At 34.5% G+C, this 23579-nt stretch overlaps 1 protein-coding gene across 1 annotated transcript in view; it reads left to right on the top strand.

Annotated features, from left to right (window-relative positions):
- Window positions 1-23352, top strand: part of COL5A2 (collagen type V alpha 2 chain) — a 143483-nt gene extending 120131 nt beyond the window's left edge. Inside the window, exons 36-54 of the mRNA XM_007196137.3 lie at window positions 1839-1892; window positions 2106-2159; window positions 2587-2640; window positions 3062-3169; window positions 3282-3335; window positions 3875-3928; window positions 4747-4908; window positions 5571-5678; window positions 6633-6740; window positions 8153-8206; window positions 10187-10294; window positions 10832-10885; window positions 12992-13099; window positions 13495-13548; window positions 14571-14678; window positions 16582-16873; window positions 18493-18680; window positions 20736-20975; window positions 21662-23352. Coding sequence (XP_007196199.2) covers window positions 1839-1892; window positions 2106-2159; window positions 2587-2640; window positions 3062-3169; window positions 3282-3335; window positions 3875-3928; window positions 4747-4908; window positions 5571-5678; window positions 6633-6740; window positions 8153-8206; window positions 10187-10294; window positions 10832-10885; window positions 12992-13099; window positions 13495-13548; window positions 14571-14678; window positions 16582-16873; window positions 18493-18680; window positions 20736-20975; window positions 21662-21808 — 2109 coding nt within the window. The 3' untranslated portion in view covers window positions 21809-23352. The remainder of the gene's footprint in view (window positions 1-1838; window positions 1893-2105; window positions 2160-2586; window positions 2641-3061; window positions 3170-3281; window positions 3336-3874; window positions 3929-4746; window positions 4909-5570; window positions 5679-6632; window positions 6741-8152; window positions 8207-10186; window positions 10295-10831; window positions 10886-12991; window positions 13100-13494; window positions 13549-14570; window positions 14679-16581; window positions 16874-18492; window positions 18681-20735; window positions 20976-21661) is intronic.
- Window positions 23353-23579: the final 227 nt, after the last annotated feature.

Genomic DNA, 23579 nt, shown 5'->3' with positions numbered 1-23579 from the left:
TGTGACAAATGTTTCTCAATATGCTAGATGTTAGGGGTGAGAAAATTACTGCATGATGAATCGTCATTAATGCTTTCATTGATAAAGAGGCTGAATAAGTGAAATGTAAAGAAGGATTGTTTAATATCCTTCCAGAAATTGACATTTAACAAACTTTATGTCCTTAAAAATAGAATGTATTTGCAATTCTAAGGATAATCAGACAATCAGACTGAAAATATATTTTCAGACATGAATGATCCTCTCAGGTAAGAGCAGGTAGTTACAGTTGCTCAGACAGTCAGCATTTCCTGGAAATAGTTCCTGATATTTGATAAATAGTTTCTGGTTCAGTATGACATGGTTTGCTGTTAGTTGTCATGCTGTGTCCTGACAATAGCCGTTATACTATTAAAAAAGAGATGACACTGAACCACTGTTAATATTTTGATTCTGTCCATTGAGCCACTGTTAATACATTGATTATATTAACTTTTGATTAAAAAAATAAAGTAAATTATAGAAAAGTTTTAGCCTTAGTGATAAGTATCCCTTTTTTCTTTTTCTGGAAAGCTAATTAAGGTGAAACACTTAGTTTAGCAAATTATGAACTCAAAATATCTCTTGCCTTTTAATTAAATCTAATATTTGATTTAATATTTCAAAAAGTGGTCTAAGTAAATCCGGTTTATTGTTTGTATTTCACATCATGGTTGGTCTGGAGTGCACGGTAAGTAGTGAAGTGCTGTTTGAAGGAGAGATGCATTGACAGTTTATTTTAAGGAGAAAGCTGAAATATATAACTATTGTTCCTTTGAACTATGGAAATGCAATGCAATAGGATCAAGATTTAAGCAATGACTGCTTCATTTTCAGTGAGGGAAATATGTTGTTTTAGGGAAGAAGCAGAGCAGAGCATTTGCTGTAATCTCATGGTAAAGGGAAAAAAAAGAATCACTTTTTTTCTGTATGAAAAAAATGTGAATGTAATGAAGTCACCTTTATATTTAATCAAATCCTTTAAGGAAGTATATTAGGTAAATGGATGGCAGAACATTGTTTCATTATAGATCTGGAGAATTTAAGATCACAGTTTTCTCATGTTCTTGTCACAGATATAAAATTAAAAAGTCATTTTCTTCCTTAAGTTTCTTCAGTAATGCATACAGAAATTAAATGACAAAAGAATATCTGGGCGGCTTGTGAAGAGGCAATACACAAATATCAGAGAGAAAACCTGTCTTAGGAAGGATTCCAATACAGTGCAGCAGTTTAAAGATTGTAACCTCATGTCAAGAAAACCCCATGTGGTAGCGCCCCTACATTCTGAGCCAAAGAACACCATCATCTTCAGTGTAGCGGGGTAGTGCAACTCCTTTTCATCTCAGGGGAATGCGGAAAACTGAGTGCTTTAGTAGAATTTCACTTTTTTAAAAAAATAAAGGAGTGATATTTCACTAGTATAATTTAAGAATATAGTATTCTATACAAAAGAAGAAAAGCCTCTTCAGTCTATTGTCACATTTCAAATAGGTATTAGCAAAATTAAATAAGCTAAGAAACACAGAAACATTGTTGAAGGGTAGCACTAATTTCATACTAATATTTGAAGACGGTGTTATATATGGAGGAGTTGAGTTGGATGAAAGAGCTTAAAACGTTTTGTGGAGAAAATCCATTGGAAATTGTTTTAGACTATATAAAATATTGAGAATATACAGTTATATCGTTTATTATAGGTAATGTTTTACAAAAGCAGTCGGCTGTAACAAAATAGTCCCTTCTTTGTTAGTTTGTTTAAACATGGAGATTTCTGTGCATTCTTTTGCTCAGTATGCCTATGTTATGTTAATTGACAGGGTCTTCCGGGTCCCTTGGGTCCTCCCGGTCCTGCAGGTCCTACTGGAGAAAAGGTAATGTCACAAGTTGTTATTTTGTGGACTTAAAATCCTGAGATTTGAATGCTGAATCTTTTTCATAATGTTTTCGCTTTCATAAAATATGACAGTTGGACTAGATCATCTCAGAGTTCTCCTCCCATCCGCCCTACACATAGGGCCCAAATCCTACAGTTGTACTGTTTTGCCACTGCTTTGGACAATAACAATCTAAAATCTGCTTTCTAGGGAGAACCTGGCCCTCGAGGTTTAGTTGGCCCACCTGGCTCCCGTGGAAATCCTGTAAGTGACAGTATTTTGATGTTCTTTAGTATGAGCTTGAGCAGTAAAACAATTCATCATTTTGTCTTGATATTTATAAAACCATGCCTGTTGGATTAGGTTACTTTTAACTTCCTGGTTTTCACCTTTTACTATTCTCATTAAACTTAAAAAAAAAATCACTGCATTATTTCTATACAGTCTATTAAGTCTAGGTAGGCAGCTCGTTTACTAAGTAATTAGAAGCTTCTTTGAGACTTTGGGCCTTGGAAAATTTTTTCTATGACCCCTATCTTTACATCACGCTTAAGAGCCCTCCTCAAGCAATATGTCTACTTTCTCTATGTGTACATTTCAAGACACTACAAATTTATATAATTGCATTTTAAAGTACTGTTCCTGTTTAGAATAATGTGTGAAAGCTACAGTAATGTTTGTCTTCTTCTAGGGTTCTCGTGGTGAAAATGGCCCAACTGGAGCCGTTGGTTTTGCTGGACCCCAGGTATGATTTTCAAATATCCCTAATTTACAAACGAACATTCCTCTTGTTACAGCGATGAACTTAATTACTTATCGTTGTCATATGTTTTGAAGGTATATTCAAGATCCTGGAAAACATAGTTTTCTAGGCAATATTCTCATTTTCAATACATTTTTTCATGAACTGGCCCCAAAATGGATGAATTTGCATTATATTGAATTATATACTTATTTGTTATAATAAAAATGTGGTGGCATAACTTATTTTTTCAGACTGTCTTCAAAGATCTTAACAGGGCGTTTTTTTTTCCTTCTGTGCTTTTATACCGATTTCAAAGCACCATTATACCATATATGAATAAATGATATGTTAGGAATAATTATCATGAAATCATATGTCTGTAAGTGTTATAATCAACTGCTTATTTGTTCAATTAATGTAGGGTCCTGATGGGCAGCCTGGAGTAAAAGGTGAACCTGGAGAGCCAGGACAGAAGGGCGATGCTGGCTCTCCTGGACCACAAGGTCTGGCAGGATCCCCAGGCCCTCATGTAAGTTGAAAATAAAAAAGACACAACTTGAGTCCAGTGCCCACTGTTTGACCTTGTGTTTAGACCATCTTTCTGTACTATAGCGATCTTTTGTTTGCTTCTTTCTCTTTAGGGTCCTAATGGCGTTCCTGGACTAAAAGGTGGTCGAGGAACTCAGGGTCCACCTGTAAGTTGGTTTGAAGCTCTGGGAATTACACACAGCTAGTCACAGATACCTATTACTTTATAGCCATTTTAAAGTGCATTTGAACCCGTAACAACAAGTTTTTAGTTGTATAACTATACAGTAGTGGAAAGAGCGCTTAACTTTGATGGAGATCTGGGTTAAAATTAGTTTTTTGATCTTGGAGACCCAGCTGCCTCATATGTAACATAAATAATATATTACCTATGGAAGAGGGAATGAATAATGTCAAAGTACTTTGTATAATTCTGTTATATAAAATATTAATGTGATTCTAGCCCTTGCCTTCAATATACTTGTATGTATTCAAGAGAATTGGAAAGTGGAAAGAGAAAAATAGTATCCTTCCTACCAGTTAATCCAGATCCATTCCCAAAAACATAGGATAAAAGAAAAAATATATATTGGTCATAACGAGAGGAATATAAAGGCCTAAGTATCCCTGTAAAATCAATAATCCCTAGAAAGTATATAGAATTAACTTTTATTCTAAAATTGCTTATATGATATTATATTTCTAGGGTGCTACAGGATTTCCTGGTTCTGCCGGCAGAGTTGGACCTCCAGGTCCTACTGTAAGTCGATTCAGTAATTGAAATCATTGATAGTGGAGTCATTTTACACACACATAAAAATACACACAAACACACACATATGTACATATTATAATGATACACACATATATGTGAGTTATTATTTGTTCTTTTGTTTAATCCCTTAATTAATTGTTAGCCCATGTTGACAACTCTTGTCCCAATAATTCATAGTGGTATGTTGTCAAGCAAATCCTTCTTTAATCATCCAGTGTTTCCTGGAGGAGCTTATTTGCAGATCCTTTTAAGCCCCAATGTTTGACTGTTAATTAATTTCAGTTGGGTACTAAATAGTAACAGTATTATGTGCTAATAATCATTTCTTTCAGTTAGGAAGAATCTATGAAATTATCTTTAATAGAAGTTATTCTTTCATTATAAGATCAGGTCAGACAGAATAAAATATCAATATTATGTATTCATTGTTGGGGCAGAGCCTCATGGAGTTTGAAAATTCAAGTTAATTTCAACACACTTTTTTTTTTGCAATTCCAAATCACTTTACTTTTATTTTTTATTTTTTAATTGAAGTATAGTTGATTTTTCAATATTGTCAGCACACTTTTAATAATGACTGAAAGGTAATTGTCTGCAAATAATTTAGATTTTCCTCTGGGAAATGAATCAGCTGTGTGGCAGCTGTGTTTTTTATTTTTGTTTAAATCCACTGAGTGATCATCTAACAGGAAAAATGGACCTGTGAGGCTTGGGAATCTGCCTCTGAGGCAGAGACCATCACATTAGGTCTTCTAACGTGGCTTCCACTTTGCCCTCCTGGGTCTCTTTCTATGTTGTACTAGGGAGCTCCAGGACCTGCAGGGCCCTTAGGGGAACCTGGGAAGGAGGGACCTCCAGGTCTTCGTGGGGACCCCGGCTCTCACGGACGACTAGGAGATCGAGGACCAGCTGGCCCCCCTGGTGGCCCAGGAGACAAAGGGGACCCAGGAGAAGATGGGCAACCTGTAAGTTTGGAATCTTTGTTCTAGACCACCTCTAACTGAGATATTTACTAGTAGAAATTCATAAGAATTACTGCCACAAAGAAACTGTTTATATATTATCCTGAGCACTTTCGTAATCCTTTAAATGCATTATGCCCTATAGGTTTTTAATTTATAATTCTCTGCTCTAGGAAAAAGTATATGTACAGATATAAAAATATAATAGTCATGGATATGGTGTTCAGAAACTAAACAAGGAAACATTTTTTTATTAAATATCTGTATTGAATGAAGAACATTTTTTTAAACCGAACTGTTTTATTTAATATCCAAATGCCTCAACATTAATATGTTTAGATAGAGCCCTATTTCATTGTTTTAAAATTTTTCTTGTCATTTTAAAAAGAGGAAAAATATTTGTCTGAATAGTTACCTCTTTTATTCTACTAATATGCACATTAATCTTCAAGTTCCTTTCCAACTAAGTGAGCCATTCTCACCTTTAAATAATGTTAGAGGCTCAGTGTGGATTACACATTTTGACTACTCATATATAGTATGGTTTTATGGAACAGAGAACTTTTTCTCATACCAAAAAACCTGTAAAGCTGTGATCTATTGTAAAGTGCTTGCATATAGTCTTCCCTGGAGAATTTCTCATTATAGTTTGTCCTCAAAATTAGGGTCCAGATGGTCCCCCTGGTCCAGCTGGAACAACTGGGCAAAGAGGAATCGTCGGCATGCCGGGGCAGCGTGGAGAGCGAGGGATGCCCGGCCTTCCTGGCCCAGCAGTGAGTAGCTGTACTGGTCGATATTTCATCTGATTATATGCAATAAAATTTGTGAAGGGAAAATTTATCTTTTTTTTTTTCTTAATAGATTTGAAGTCTTTTTTAGACACAAATTCTGAGTATCTTAAAAACCTTTTGACTTTAAATGTCAAATTCTTTACTTAAGTACCTTAGAAAGTCCTTGAAAAATATAGTTATTTAACCCTGGGACTAGAGAAGTAGACAAATAAGGATATAGATTTTTGATGACTCTAAATCTTTCTTCAAAGAATAAAAATATCCATGGAGCTAGAGAAGGAGGATAATCTCCTGGTGAGTAGGTAGCCTCTTTTTAAATAAACATGCCTAACAGAAACACTCATATTTCACTGTTGAGAGAGTAAGTTTTCATAAACCATCAAAGGGAAGAAGTAGTTGAGCTAAAGTAATATTGGAGGTGAAAGTGGGGTGAACAATAAAGAAGGATTCTGAAAGTAATCTCCTGTTCCCTGGAGGGTGCTAAGAATTTCATATTCCCTGGAGTATGGATAAAAGTTTAACTCACTGTTAGGTTTGAAGAGACTAAATTTTACTGCTGAAAGTTTACATGCTTGAGAAAAAAATGGTGTTTTTATATGGAATGTAGACAGAGAGATTTACTGCTGGGACCTTGGAACTGGGGACATGTGGGTGGAGATGTGAAACCAGAAAACTGGGAGTTAAGGGCTGTCTTATTGTTATCAGGAGTGAGCCAAGGAATACTTTTTATTCCCTTTGATATGTCAGGATGAGTGTGATAAGAAGTGCGCATGCCTCTGGGAAGGCACTACAGTGACATGAGTGTTGTGGGATAATGGACAATTATTACTATAGAAGGAGGGACTGGGGTGCCATTTGAATAAATGTAGCCTTTATGTGAACTGGCCTCCTTAAACTTCTTCGGAAGTGGTGGACGTATTTATACTTTTATTTCAGGGCACACCAGGAAAAGTAGGACCAACTGGTGCACCAGGAGATAAAGGCCCGCCTGGACCAGTGGGGCCCCCAGGCTCAAATGGCCCTGTGGGAGAATCAGGACCTGAAGTGAGTACTGCAGTGAAAATCCCTCTCCCCTCCTCATCTGGGTGTCCTGGGGACATTTTTTAAATTTACAAGTCAATTTAGAAATTTAGAAATTGTACATTTGACCTGAAGGAAGTTTCCTAGTGATGTTTCTTGATGTGTTCTTGCCTAGAGAGTTGACTAAATGATGACATAGGAAAAAGTAGTAAGATTTGTGTCTTGCACTGACTTTCATCTAGTCTGGAGCCAAGTATTTTAGTTGACTTATGTTGTTGCCAAATTATTTTGAAGGTGAAAGGACACAACCATTTACCTTTTCTCTTATTATTATTTCATTCTGTAACGGCATATTTGTCAAAAGTGCCAAGTTTTATGGTGATAGGATTAATATAATTGTTACAGCTTGTGAAGAGGGCAAAGTAAGTAGAGATGCTTTTACTTACACATCCCTATAAAGTTACATTATGGAGATCATGTTCCCTTAGGTTCTTTTGAGAGGAAATCAGCTTTTGAAAGGTGATTGGAGAAGTTATAGGTTGGAATTTCCTCTGTTCAGTGCTTTAATGAGTAAATCACCAAACATTTAGTGTCACATTTTCTTGAAAGAAACAATCAATGCCTTTCAAAGCAATTTTTGCTCAAATGGTAAAAATATAGTTCTGAAAAAAATCAAAATAAAATAGGAAGAGAAGACTATATATTTTTTAAAGTAATTTAATATCTAAACGCAGATATTTTACTTTAAACTTTAAGGATATTATTTGGGTAAGTAAATGTGAGGAAAACCATCCACTGATAATATAAACAAAACAAAATACCAGGAATGTAATTGTTGTCTATTTATTTAGAAGAATTTGAATACTTTTTCTTTTTTAAAAATAAAAAATAGAAATGAAGAATTTAGACTTAGTGCAGGAGGCCCAGCAGGAGGAATGTCTGGGGGCTTCTCTGGTGGTGGAGCTCCTCCTCTGGGCCCACCACTGAAGAGGTTGATTAAGCCAACCTGAGCATAGATTTAGTACTGTTTCACACCAAACATTGAAGAGCCCAAATTTGTAGCAAATGCCAGGACAGTTTTAAAGTTGAGCTGCTATAGTAAATAACTGGGCATTCTTAATACTTGAATATGAAATATGTACGCGGGGAAAGGAAATAACATTGCACTTTACAAGCACTGAATTGTAAGTGGAAAATAGTGTCTTAAATAAAACTGCATTTAAAGTTGGCACCAAAAATGTAAGAATGTGTTAATAATTTTCCAGGCAAATCAAAGTAATAGAAAGATGGCAGAAGACTTTCTTCTACTGAAATTTCCATAAATGCTAATTTATAATATGGAAGAGAGGTGGAAAACATGCTGTAATTTTTCTGGCAATTGGAATGTGCTTTTTTATTACTCAGTTAATTCATTTTTCAAATATGATTCTTTATAGGGTCCAGCTGGTAATGATGGTACTCCAGGACGGGATGGTGCTATTGGAGAACGTGTAAGGGCAATTTCACTGATTAAAAAATCTGGAGTAATGTAAATTTGAAATCTTTGTCATACTAAAGAGTAAAAAGCTACTCTTTCTTCTCATAGCTCCAATGCGGCCCTGAAATTTCTGATTGTAACAATCTTTTTTGTAATGCCATAATTTGAGTAGATCTTATAAATGAAAGTTTGAATACACAGCCAAGTGAGACAGCATTTTTTTAATTAACAGTAGGAAAAGGTGCACCATGAAGGCTTTGGATGAGGATACATATGAAGTAGTCTAAATTTCAAACTCATTCACAAAAGTATGGCAGCACAAATAGAGCTGTGTAACATCTAAATTTCTCTGCTCACCTCCTAAAGTGAATGTCCCACGAGGAAATAAACCACGTCTTTCTAAATATTGTATATTTCATGATGTGTTTTTAAATTAGACATGTGCTGAACTGAAAATATCCCCAACTTTATCTGAAACTCTAGTCCCTTTGGGCAGTCACACAGTTGTCTCAGACTACATAGTAGTAAATGGAAGGCAAAAACAAAAACCCTCTCTAATGTCTATTATGATGCAGAGGCTCTTTCCACTCCAGGAGCTCATCATGTAGCAGAATGGGCTTTGAAACCAGAGAGACCTGGATTGGAATCTTGATTCTTTAAGTAACTAGCTGTGTGATCTTGAACATATTTTCTGAGCCTCAATTTTCAAATACTTTAGATATGATTAGTACCTATACCACTGGGCATTTGTGTTTCAAATAACTTGTTTAAAGTATCTAGTAGGCACTCAAAGAGAGGGGAAGAAAAAGTTTTGAGGAATCTTGGGGTAAGGCCACTCCCCTCCATCTACCGTAAAGCCAGGGAATGCAAATTCTCTTGGCATCTGGGTTTTTCCCTCGGTCCGTAATATATTGTCCAGTGTGGTAGTCTTCAAAGATTTTGCTGATGTACCCCTGATATAATTTTGAAAATCTATGAACCCCTACGCATAATTTAAGTTGCCATCACATTTTATTTTAATCACAAGTTTTAATAGTTGCAAAGGAGGTAATTCTTGGTAAATTCTAAATGTACATGTGCTTTCAATATATTTTTTTCAAAATCTTGGAGTTGCCAATTCAGCTTATTCAGTGTATTATGTATCAATTCTCTAACCTAATTGCCAGAATTTATCCTGGTTGCCAAACTAATCAGTCAAATAAGACTTAACTTCTGTCAGAAAAAAGGTGTGACTCCGTTTCTCAAGTCAAATAATTATATTAATGCACGTTCACGTAACAATAATCTCATCTCTCACTTAAAGAGACAAGTAAGATTCGGAGCCTTGTCATAATGGGGTCATCTGGGTAAAATGCCTCTTTCTTTCCGAATACCTCTTTGCTTTATTCTCAAGTGAACTGTGCATTCTGGAAAAGTCCCTTAGTTTGATGCCCAGTAGTGTTTATTCTTTGAAGCACTGCACCATAATAAGATTGCAGACTGTACGATATCTGCTTTTATTTCATAAAATGGGAGAAGGGTGGTTATTAAAGAGGAAGTAGGGAAGGATGTTCCAACTCAGTTTTCTGAAAGAACAGATATGAAGTTGAAAATCTGGAAAGTGGTTTCCTTAGAATTTTCCCTGTTTTTACACTCTTTGGAAAGTTTTTGTTTATACCAAGTGTACGGATACCCCAGTTGGAAGGCTTATTGGTCTAAGAAACATGCTGAATTCTGGAGGTGACCACTCCTATAGTCCAGCAATCTTGACTATGGCAATAATAGGGTGAGAGTGAGGGGAGGGATGAAATTGGGGGAAAATATCTTATTCTTTTCAGTTTGATTTATTAATAAGCAAATATAGTTAAAATATTTAAGTAAAATATTAGTAAAATAATAAATAAAATATGTTTTAAAAAGTTATATTTTTCCTTCTCATGAACAGAATGAGCATATAGAATACGGCTGTTTTAGAATAAATATTAAAAAGATAATATCATGGTTTTCTTGTCAGGGTGATCGTGGAGACCCTGGGCCTGCAGGTCTGCCAGGCTCTCAGGGTGCCCCTGGAACTCCTGGTCCTGTTGGTGCTCCAGGAGATGCAGGACAAAGAGGAGATCCGGTAAGGAGAGTCAGTTTCACACTGACAGTTATAAACATCAACATACTGTATTATGAGCTACATATATGCATGCATTCAATGACATGTGTGTTTGGTTAAGGACTCTAAACAAAGAATGATAAACAGTCAATTAGGAATTAATTTTTTTAGTCTTAAAAATTTGGTTTCTAATAGGTATTCAAGAATCCTGATGCTTTGACTTTCATCATCTAAAAATGTTGTTGTTTACAGGAGATGTAATAAGTATGTATCGTGTTAAATTTAAGTAAGTAATGTCTTATGTAAACAACTAAAGTGATCTTCATTCAGTGAAGACCGTTGATAAAATTGACTATAGAAATGTCATTCGGGTTATAGTGAGCACATTCTTATACCTAGGGACTTCAGCCTGGTTTTAATTAATTAGCCATAGAACTATACACTTAGATACACACATACACATATATAAGTATTCAACTACAAACATATATTCTTGAATTCTATATCTATATAATACATCCATATTTTTGTATTAATATCTATGAAAATTTCTTCTAGGGTTCTCGGGGTCCTGTTGGACCACCTGGTCGAGCTGGGAAACGTGGCTTACTTGTAAGTTCTCTGTTTTTTTTTTTTAATATATATGTCTTCTTACATAAAATATACTCCCAGAGAAGAAGTACAATTTAAGACTCATAAGTGAAAATTACCAAATTCTTCAAGCTTTGAACAAAATGTTGATTTAAAATGATACCCAGGAGTTTATATTTGTTTTTATAATGTTAATATAGCTCCTCTGAATTTAACTACAAATTATTTCAATAATCTATTAAGACTTTTAGAGTCACAATTTCTCCCCAAAATAACAGGAGAAATAGTGCCATTCTCTGAGATTTTCTAAAAATTACATAGGAAAATGGGTTTGAAAGCTCTTTGTAAACTTGAAAAGTACTATTCAAATATATTTTATTTTCAACTAGACTGCCCTGCCCATGTTCTGATTTTTTTGCTATTTGCAATTGCTTCGAGGTTAATGATTATTATATTGATGTCTTATCATGAGTGAATCATCTCTTATGGGCAGTCTAATAGGTCATGTTTCTTTCACACCCATTATATAAATCAATATCTGTGTTCAATATCAATATCTATATTCATGAAGAACAATTATAGCCTTAAAATTATGACCTATTATTAAATCATCATTCTCAGCTTTGATTTGAGCTAGGCTAGAGAAGATTTTATAGTTACATGGTATGTCAAGTGAATGGTTTTCTAACCAGTTACAATTTGTTTTCCATGATTAAATGAACTCTAGTTAATAATTTAAATAGGTGCTTTCTGGTTTAGTTTATTTTAATTATGAAATTTGGGGGCATCCCTAAACTAAAATAACCTTTCTGACATTGTAAAAGCATTCAAACTGATTTTAGTATTTAAATTTACATTGTTTTATACAATATGTAAAAATTACTGAAATCTAGTCTTGTTTTTGTTATAAAAAAGATTCTTGTACTGACAATTAGGATATCCAATTTAAAAAATAAGAACCAAACAAAATAAGAACAAAAAACTAATAAGGGAAAAGTTAACCTGAGAGCCAGTCTATTTGATAGTATCTTCCATTCTCCAAAGTCAGATTGATAGAATTTCAATTCTCTTTTAGAAAAACTTTAAAGACAACAGAAGCTTTCCCTGTAGTAGGTGACCCTGTGTTACTTGTCAGTTTACTGTGAACCACTAGACCCTTGGAGCTGCCTTTACTACCCGAGACTTTTACAAACAAAGAAAAAGTCTGTGACTGATAAGATTGATCAGATAATTTTTACTTCTTGGTGTAGCTTCTGTCCCACAATTAGATTCTCAACTATTGCTTTTTCTTTAGTTTCTCAGGATCAGGGTTGATTGATTTGGGTACAGATATTGCAGATATGAGGATAACATAGAGTTCTTTGTGTTTTCTTTGGAAGAGAGTGGCTCGATGAAGATATTCCTCTTTCATTTGTTCAAACAAGTTTTTGCCAATTTCTTATTTTTCCACCAGTTTTATTGAGCTGTAATTGACATATAACACTGTACTTGTTTAAGGTAATGATTTGATACAGGTGTATATTGTTAAATGATTACCACAGTAAGTTTAATTAACATCCATGATCCCACATAGTTGCAAATTTTGTTTTCTTGTGGTAGAACTTTTAAGATCTACTCCCTTTGCAACTTTCAAATATGGCCAATTTCTTAACATAGTCCCAGCTCATATCTAGTTAGTTTATCTGCATATGCAAATTTAATAAACATTTTATTCTTAGAAGTAACATAAGTAAATAAGAACTCACGTTTTAATTTAAAAGAATATATGGTGGCAGTATTTTTACATAATGATATCAGCTAAATATGTGAAATATAATCTTTGGAAAATGTCTCAGATAGGCTAGATCAAACTTTAAAATACCTCATTTTAGTCTGAATGTAGGATAAACATAAAAAAACTGAATCTTTAGGAAAGCATTATTATATAGCTTATGATTTTAAGGATTACCTTCATTCCTTGAGAAAAATAGACAAAAATTCCTAGGTCTAATACTATTTAGATAAGTAAATATATTAGTTCATATAAAATACAGTACCCCAAATTGTAGCAAATACAATTACACAAAGTAAAACTGTAGTAAATTGTAGTCTCAACAGGCAATATCCATGCTATGACCCTATTTCTAGGGACCCCAAGGACCTCGAGGTGACAAAGGTGATCATGGAGACCGAGGTGACCGAGGTCAGAAGGGTCACAGAGGCTTTACTGGTCTTCAAGGTCTTCCTGGACCTCCTGTAAGTTATCCCTTTAAGTATTATTTGCCCGGCATGTGAGAATACACAGGCATCTTGATATGAACATTTATTTGTCTATAAAACGGATGGGGTTTTTTTGTATCTTATTTTCATTTCAAAGAATATCTCGATGAATAACTAATTACCTAGCTATCCAATATAATTGTTCATATATTTGCTGTAATTTTGTAGGAAAGAAATAAAGCAAAAGGATATATGCACCATTACTCCTGCAGTTGTCTTTAGTATTGGCCAACTCATGAAACATTATAGAGGTTGATGACTTTATGAAAGTAGTTTATGTTGCTAAAGTCAATGACAGGACATTTGAAAAAGCTAAGAATGGTAAAACGTAGGATATAAATATTTTGGCATCATTATTTTTTCCTACTAAGGGTCCCAATGGTGAACAAGGCAGTGCTGGAATCCCAGGACCATTTGGCCCAAGAGTAAGTAACAAAACTTAATAAGTTGCACATGTAAATAATAATGCTCCTGGTGGTATACTGTTAGTGCTTCAGTATCATTTTCATGGTATTGAAGTTGGAGTTGGCCTCGGTTCTCTGAAGCTGGCAGCAAACATATGAGACAAACCATTCAGCATTTACCTTTAAGTAGAAATATCCTGAAATATGACATATTACTTCATGGGCCCACATTAAAATCTCTTACCTAGGGTGGATATACTCATCTGTTTGTTCATTTTCTTACTCTGTGTTTATTGAAATTTCTATTTAATTGTACTCTTTGAAATGATATAATAGGATTTACCATGAAGTGGAGATAGATTTTGAAGCTGGATTTATTTTTTTCCTTTAAGTAATTGTAATAGTTCCTCAGAAATGGTTGGCATAAGGCTAACTAGGAAGCAAATCATAAAATGAAACCAATATTTGAAGCTTATAGAAATTCTGCATTAGTATTAATGCTGCCTCTAATAGGTCATGAATGCCATAAAACAATTGACACACATAATTTCTTAGGAAAATCATTAGAAAAAATTTCTGCTGTATCTAAATACAGTGCAAACAAATCACACATAAAATTGAGAACAGTATCAAAATTACTAGGATGTGATGAGATTCTGGGGTTTAGGCACACAAATTTAATTTATATCAGACACTCCTTCTGTCATTTTCTTACTCCTACTTAATTGAATTTCTAGTTAGGTGTACAGTACATGAAATTTGTTGAAGCAGTGCCTACCAGTAAAAGTAGATGACTAGTCCATTAACGTTTTTAATTGACACTGGTCTTTTACCTTGCATGGATGGTGGAAAATTCATGTGTGGAAAATGTGTGATGAAGTAGTAAACATTAGAAAGTGCTAGAACTCCATTTATTAGTCATTAAGAAAACGAATATGAGAAATCACTGTGTTAATTCCATAAAGAAATAGTTCTTTGATCAGAGAAAGGTACTGTAAAGATTTTCTTCCTAGAATCTAAAATACAGTCTTTGTTGCTTACAGGGTCCTCCAGGCCCAGTTGGTCCTTCAGGTAAAGAAGGAAACCCTGGGCCACTTGGGCCCATCGGGCCTCCTGGTGTACGAGGCAGTGTCGGAGAAGCAGGCCCTGAGGTAAAATCACAGATTTGTATGCAAGTGATTCATTGCTTCTATTCATTCTCATAGCTTGGATTCTGTCTAAGGAATGTCTGTGCAGCATGATGGACAAAACACTTCAGGGAACCCTGAAAACAAGTCTGAAAGTCACATGAGAGCTTGTCTGTATAAGTAGCTATTTCAAACATTTTAATACAGATTATTCAGAGTATATAAAATCAGAGTCCAAGCTACCTAGGCCTTGACTTCATGTGATATCAATGAAAGCAAATAGTAAGTTATGACTGTATTATAATTAGAGTTATGGAAATGTTGCTTTGCTTTAAAAGGCAATAGACTAAATGTGAGATTTGATGAATGCATTCATTCATGAAAATGCTGAAAAGTGAAGCATATGCAATCGAAGAGTTATTTACTGAAAATGGAATTCAGAAAGGATTTCAATTAAAACTTTTAATAAAATATTTCAGTAGTATTGACTTGAGGATTATGTAAAGCTATAAAAATCGCTTTAGTTAGACTTTGGCTTCTCAGAAAACAAACTTTGAGAAGCAGTCTCCTCTATCTGCCATGCTTGCATGTGTGTATGTGCATGTGTGTATACGAGTTTATGCATCCCTCCCTGGTGTTTCTTCCTCTTTGGTTTTATTTTCCTTTTCTTATTCTGTATCTGCCCTTTATTGTCAATACCATTAAGCCAAATATTTATTATTTATTACATGGAAAGAATAGCTTTACATTTCCTGTGGTCAAGAGGAATATTTTCTATTTGTTTATTTCTCCAACTTTAAATGGAAAACAGCCACAGAATTGGAATACCTCTGACTTATGTGGCTCTTGATTGACTTTATCTTGTGTTTTAGTGGTCCTTGATAGAAAAAAAATCTCCTCCCCTGAGATTAGCATAAAGGAACGTATGGAATCATGATATGATCTTAAAGGAAAAAAACCCCCACAGATTTAACAGTCTCTTGACGGTGAGGAAATTGTTTGCACTAGAGGTTGATGCAACTTTCCAGAACCATGTAACAAGTGGCGGAGCCAGTAACAGAACTCCAGCCTTCTGCCTGCCAGGACTGTACTCCCCACGAGAGATGTGGACCACACATATCTTCAGGTTGTTGGTTAATTCTCTCAAGTTGCTGAGTTCTTCCTTGAGAAAATGCAGAAGGAAATTAATAGAGAGGATCCACTTTTCTAGCCTCTGCTAATTTTTGTGCTTATCTCCCTTTTGCTCCAGTAGTTCTGGTTTGGCAAAAAAAAGTAAGAGAATTCTTTATTTTTTGCTAATAAAAAGGACAAAGAGAACTTCCTCCAGTTTTGTTTAGTATAGAGGATTTTGATCTACACACTAACTAATGCACATAAAAAGACTTCCTGTGCTTTCCCCCTTATTTGGAAATATGGGGAAATTCTCTTGCGAGTGTTTCTTGTGTGTATTTCCTTGGCGTTGACGTGTAGTCTTATAGAACTAACACCCACAACTCCTCTGCATATCCTCATTCATCTTCTGTCCATAAATCCTTTTAAAACATTTTAGTTGTGCCTTGCCCAGAATAGTTTGGAAATGAGTGTGCATGTCTATATGTTCTTAGCATAAAATGTATTACATCTTCAAGGGTAAACATCAAAGCAAATATTTTGTGCTTTGCTCTTTATTTACCTCAGATGCCAACTTGCAGATATGTTGCCTGAAAAACAATTATGCATCATTTCTCACCCTTGGAATGTTACAGGTTCGCAGGCCAGAACCATCTAGTTTAAAAAGGGCATGAGTCACAGATCTCCCAAGTACCATCACATTGGGGTGTTGCATTGTAACTCTCTCTGCACCAAGTCCCATCGATGCCTTTGCGTCCAATAGAAAAACAAAAACCAAAAAAATGTGTTAAATGTATTTCCAATTTTTTTAAATTAGGGTCCTTCTGGCGAGCCTGGTCCCCCTGGCCCTCCGGGTCCCCCTGGCCACCTTACAGCTGCTCTCGGGGATATCATGGGGCACTATGATGAGAGCATGCCAGATCCACTTCCAGAGTTTACTGAAGATCAGGCAGCTCCTGATGACAAAAATAAAACGGACCCAGGGGTGCATGCTACCCTGAAGTCACTCAGTAGTCAGATCGAAACCATGCGCAGCCCTGATGGCTCTAGAAAGCACCCAGCCCGAACTTGTGATGACTTAAAGCTTTGCCATTCTGCAAAGCAGAGCGGTGAGTAGACAGCTGCCCATTTGAGCAAAGCTTATTGCTTCTGATGTGTAATTCTCCAATGCATTCCAAAATATTTTATTTACTCTCTATTTAGTGATAGACACAAGAGATAAAATGGTGGACAGTCACAGAGTTTGTGGTTTAGTGGTGGGGATGGCCAATGATATGAAAAATTAGGGGGTGAGAAGCTAAGCGCTTTAATAGAGGACGTAGCCTATTCGTGATCCAGTTTCACGGTGGTAGTTCCATTTCCACCCAGAAGTCTTAAAATATTGATAATTTTGTGGTGATATAAATGTCCAAAATACTTGCTTAAGCAAGGTTAAATATATTTGATTACCTCAGTAATTCTCAGGGATTTAATATGCTAACATATAGTTGGATCATCAAGAGTAGAATAAAGTATACATTTTATTTCCCAAATTTATTCGAATATGGAATTCCTTTCATGTCATTTACTGTTCTACAAATCACACTTCAGTAATCTCTGCTGCAGGATTATGTTATAGTTATGTTATAAAATATTTTGGAATTAAATAGTCTTTTTCTCTAGTTGTATATACCATGCCTGAAGTTTGCAAAATTCTATCATTTTGATTAATCTAATAAGACCTGGAAAAGAAAGATCCTAGGCCATAGGAATGAGCTATGAAATGCTTAAGAGTTTCAGTTAACTTTGAAATGATATTAACAGGGATAGCTAAAATTGTTATCTTTGCAGAATAGGCAATTTGATTACTAACTCTATACCTTATATCCCACCACCAAATAAATGCCCCTTCATTTCATTTAAAATGCAGTTTTTCATACATAGTTTATATATATATTTTATATATACATACATATATTTATATATTTTATACATACATTTTATATATACATACATATATTTATATATTTTACACATATATTACATATACTATTATATAAATGATATATATTTATATATACATATATAAATATACATGTAATATATATACATATATTTTATATATGTACAAAATATACACACAGATGTGTACAGAGACATATATGCACAAAAATGTATTAGTTTGTGTGTTTACTGACTGTATCTCTAGCACCAAGCACTATCTTGGTATAGCCTGCTTCAAGGATCTCTTCTACATGAGAAGATCAATTCTAAATAGAGCCAATGAGAAAATTCATAGCATTCTAATTGTAGTTTGACTCATTTACTTACTTTATTCATAGTTTTGAATACATTATTTTATTACATTCCATTATTATTTGTTTTAAAATATTGGCTTTACAAATTAAGTGGGAACACGTTCATTTTGGCAAAGCTGCTTACTTACTGTGGATTCTCTCTTTTTGGTATAGTTTCTCATTTGTAAAATGGGTATAATGATGTTTTCTTCACATTTGTGTTTTGAGCCTTAGGTACCTTTTGGCAAGGTGCCTGGCATGTAGAAAGGGCCCAAATGCATAACAGTTACTTTTTCCTTAGCTGCAGAGTGTTTCCTTAACTGCGATTCTCTCTTCAAAGAGTCCTTAATCAATGAGTTCATATTTTCAAACCCTCTGTTAATTCTTTTAGAGACTCATAATCATGTTTGAAGTTCTTTTTATTTAGCAAATATTTTTATTTTGGAAAATAGGTGAGTACTGGATTGATCCTAACCAGGGGTCTGTTGAAGATGCAATCAGAGTTTACTGCAACATGGAAACAGGAGAAACATGTATTTCAGCAAACCCATCCAGTGTACCACGTAAAACCTGGTGGGCCAGCAAATCTCCTGATAATAAGCCTGTTTGGTATGGTCTTGATATGAATAGAGGATCTCAGGTAATTTAATATGCTTACTTAAAATCGTATTCATTGCTTGTCATTATTTATTGTATTTATTTAAGACTGTGCTATTATTTTTTGACTGGGTTTATTTTGAAGTGATATATTCTCATTAGTTACAACTATAGTATCATTGCATAAACATTACTATGAATTAAATTAACATAAATTTTGAATGATAATTTTCCCATTCATGGAATGTACAAAAGTAATTATTTTTTCATATTAGCTCCTTTAATGCGTATGACACTGACTGTGGAGTAGAGTTGAAGGGATCTTGCCATAGTTGGAAGACAGGAAGTATATTTAGCGTCAGGAGACCTAGGTGACTCATACCTGGATGTCTTACTAACTTTGGGACCTTAGGAAGTCACTTAACCTTTTGGAGCTTCAGTTTTGCCATTTTAAAGTGAGGGCAATAATATTTATCTCATAGTTTCTGTGTGTATATAAAGTGCTTAATATAGTATCTAGTATTTGGTAAGTTATGGATAAATATTAGATAATTACTATAATATTATTTTTAATGATTGAATCACTTTGCAAACCTTGTAGTATTATTTAAACTTAAGGCATTTTTATGATTATATAAATGGTATTGATATTTTTCTGAGTCTAGTCCCCTCTATGTTTCTTTCATGGTCCAGTGTTTAGATTCTAATTCTATTCCAGATCTCTTTATGGCAGCCTAACTCTGAAATTTTCTTCTCAACTCTGCTCCTGACCTTTTCTCAGAACTCCTGTTCATAATAAACATAGTAGGAGGGCATTATGGGTATATGCAGGATATACTAGAATCTACCATTGTTTAATGAAAAGGAAAATTTTAAAATTTAAATATACCTAAGTGAAATGTAATTTAGTTAACATATTATGTAAAAAGCTCATATAGGAGCATTGAAAATAAAGCTCAAAGTAGAAGATGGGTAGGAAATATCCTGTAGGAAGTTATTTTTGATTATTTGTTTTAGCTAATGGAAAACTCGTACTTCATATTTCCTACGAGTATATAACAGTCGGGTTAAAAAAGATTTTATACTAATGTTAAGTCCTAATTCTTATTATAATTAACAATAAAAGCAGTGAGTTATTTTTGCTACATGATTGAATATCCAAACCTATGCCCAAGTATATAACTTCTTCTAAAAAGTAATATTCAAGATTTTTTTTCAACAAATAGAGAAGCAAATTTTAAAATACTTAAACTTTCTTTGGTGAGTTATAATTATCTTTGGTTTCATCACCACTTGTTTGGGGTAGTAAAGACAAAGCTTCTTATTTGTGACTATTCATAGAAATTTTAAGATATTTTTATGTATATAGGTAGAATATCTTGTTACATGAAAGAATAATACTCTTCAAAAGAAGTAATACTCTTCAAAATTAATTTGTCTGAAATCAATACACACACACCCACACACACACATACACACACACATACACACACACACACACACACACCACTATAAAACTCATCAGTATTACATATATTGGGGCCCAGGGCAGGCCACTCCAAAATATGATTCAGTGGCATGTTGATTATTTTGAATTAAAGTTATTTGAGTAACGGTTGATGCAAGAGGGACAGTTTGACCCTGCTCTCTGTCTCCTCGAAAGCAGGAGCTAAATCTCCCTTGTGAAAGGTTCCATCCCTGCACTGGGGGACAGAAGGACAGTTTTATCATCAGAGACAGGGAATTTAGAGCCAAGAAGCCTGTATAAACAAACCTTGTTACTTCCTTATTAATTTACTACCCAAGCCCAAACTTTAAATTCCTTACCAATTACATACCCAAACCTAGGTTTCTTTGTCCTGTCAATTCCTCTCAAATTTATTGTTTGTTTTTGTTTTGTTTTGTTTTTTGTCTACAAAGTATAAAAGCTGCCTGCTTTGGCCACTTCCTAGGTCCCATTTCTATGAGACCTCTGTGTCCTGAATTAAAGTTGTTTCTTTTTCTCCTGTTAATCTGTCTTGTGCCGATTTTATTAGTCCAACCATAAGAACTCAAGAGGGGTGGACACGTATAACAAAGACTCTTTTTGTTTTTCTAGTTTGTTTACGGAGACCACCAGTCACCTAATGCAGCCATTACTCAAATGACCTTCTTGCGCCTTTTATCGAAAGAAGCCTCCCAGAACATTACTTACATCTGTAAAAACAGTGTAGGATACATGGATGATCAAGCTAAGAACTTCAAGAAAGCTGTGGTTCTCAAAGGGTCAAATGACTTAGAAATCAAAGCAGAGGGAAACCTTAGATTCAGATACGTAGTTCTTCATGATACTTGCTCTGTAAGTACTTTTGATCCATATTGATCTGGCTGAAGGAAAAAAATCATTTTGTTAAAAATACTCTCCTGGCACTAGAGGTGGGGGCAATTTTACCCTGTATATAAACACAACAGCAGTTTGTTTATAGTTGTTCCTTAGGATAAGTTTGAATGTGTGTTAGTGCATGAAATACCAGTAGAGATTTTAATACAAAACAATAAAGGACTGGATCCTTGCAGCTCTTTTGCAAACTCACTTTGGTTTTCCTGCAAGTTACTTAGTTTATTTAATCTCAATTCCATGCTTATAATTTCCTGATTCTAAAATATGTAATCAATCTGAGTTACCTTATATTTTTCACTGATTTATATGTCTTCCCCCTTGCATATCTAGATATAAAAAAGGAAAATATTTAATGATGAATTATGGTTTCACTTGTGAAAATCAAAAAGGCTTTCATAATTTGTATTGTTAGTGACCATTTGGGAAGCTGCAAAAGAATAAAGGTCATTTTCTCAATTTAAAGAATGAGAGAAATGCCTGTGAGTTATGCCAGTATCTCACTTTATGTTAGCAGCGCTCTTACTTTTAAATAGTGCTCTAAAAATCATTGCTTTTACCTTATAAAAGCTGGTTTGGAAGTTGCTGTCCAAAATCTTTGGGATAATTTGTATATGCTGTTAACCCGTTGTACCATTTAATTCCAGAAACGAAATGGAAATGTGGGCAAGACCATCTTTGAATATAGAACACAGAATGTGGCACGCTTGCCCATTATAGATCTTGCCCCTGTGGATGTCGGCAGTACAGACCAAGAATTTGGCATCGAAGTTGGGCCAGTTTGTTTTGTGTGAAGCAAGCCGAGATACATCGACAATGAGCACCACCCCGACCCTCAGTGACCACCACCATTCACAGGACTTTGACTGTTTGAAGCTGATCCTGAGACTCTTGAAGTAATGGCTGATTCTGCATCAGCATTGTATATATGGTCTTAAGTGCCTGGCCTCCTTATCCTTCAGAATATTTATTTTACTTACAATCCTCAAGTTTTAATTGATTGAAAATATTTTTCAATAAGCAGTTTAGGTTTAAGATGATCAACGACAATGACAACCTTTAAAAAAAGTAAACTGTTTGAATAAATAAATCTCCATTTTCTTCAATTTATTTCAATGTAATGACAAAGTTGCTTAGTATTTATAAGAAAATCTTTCTTCCTGGCAGATAGCTTAAAGAGTGGGGTATGTAAAACCACAACACATGTTTATTTCACGTGGCTGCAGTTGGAAAAATAGAAAGTAGTGCCCTTTTGTGACCTCTCATTTCCAGATTATCAATTACAAATGAAAGCAAAATGTTTATCCTTGTGATTGAAACCCAGATGCATGTCTTGATATTGTATAACTAACATGGAGACTCTTTAAAGGGAACCATGAAAAAAATATCAGTTTCTCACTGTCTTAAATGGAATGTTAAAATAGTATATATTCAATGGAATTTCTGAAAAAAAAGTGATCCTAAATTTTTGTAAAGTGTGGTGAATCTAGACTTCTTTCTCATTCAAATTTAAAGCTACCTTTCCCTCTTGACTCGATCTATCAATATAGGTAGAAGTTAAATGAGTATACCATTGAATACATTTGCACTTTCTTGTTTAAGAAAACATAGAATGCTAAATAATTTCCACATAACTTTAAAAACAAATGTTCAGGACCCAAAGTTGAGAGTCTTCCACATGTACAATCTCATCTTCCTGAGGCCTATAATGAAGAAAAAGATTTAGAAACTCAGAGTTGTGGAGCTGATTCTAATCAAATCTGATGATTGGAATTAGAACATTTGGCCTTTGACCTCTCATAGGAAAAATGACCCAACATTTCTTAGCATGAGCTACCTCATCTCTACAAGCTGGGATGGACTTAACTAGTCTTGTTTATATTTTAGATACTAAAAGGTGCTATGCTTCTGTGATTATTCCAAGACTGGAGATAGGCAGGGCTAAAATGTATTATTATTTTTCCTTTAATGATGGTGCTAAAATTCCTTCTATAAAATTCTTTAAAAATAAAGATGGTTTCATCAATACCATTTGTGAAAACATAACTGTTACACTTCCCGTTTCTGAAAGAAGGAGCATTGTCCCAGTGCCTGTTCACTGTTCATCTGTCATGCTGTATCTGGAATGTTTTGTAATACTTGCATGTTTCTTAGACTAGAACATGTAGGTCCCCTTATGTCTCAAGGATTTTTTTTCCTTCATTGCATTTGTTGGCTCCATTTTTTTTTTCTTTAAAAATAAACAGCTGGGACCATCCCAAAGGACAAGCCATGCACACAACTTTAGTCATGTATCTCTGCAAAGCATTGAATTAAATGCACGCTTTTGTCATGTCAATGGTTTTCGTTTCGTGGAATTCCTTTGAACATATTAGATCCATTTCATTTTCAGTGGTGAAAAGTTAGGTGTTGTGGTATTCTTTGTTTGCCATTTGTTTAAAAGACAAAACAACAGATACCTTTCATCATGTAGACACTGGCTTATAAAGAAAATCAATTTGCAGCATCACTCACAAAGGCAACACGACACTAATTATCACTGTCTCTGCCCTTAAAAATCTCAGC

The sequence above is a fragment of the Balaenoptera acutorostrata genome, chromosome 8 (assembly GCF_949987535.1).
Source record: "Balaenoptera acutorostrata chromosome 8, mBalAcu1.1, whole genome shotgun sequence".
NCBI classification, from domain to species: Eukaryota; Metazoa; Chordata; class Mammalia; order Artiodactyla; family Balaenopteridae; genus Balaenoptera; species Balaenoptera acutorostrata.
The sequence above is the reverse complement of the archived record's forward strand: the minus strand, read 5'-3'. Positions and strand labels throughout refer to the sequence as shown.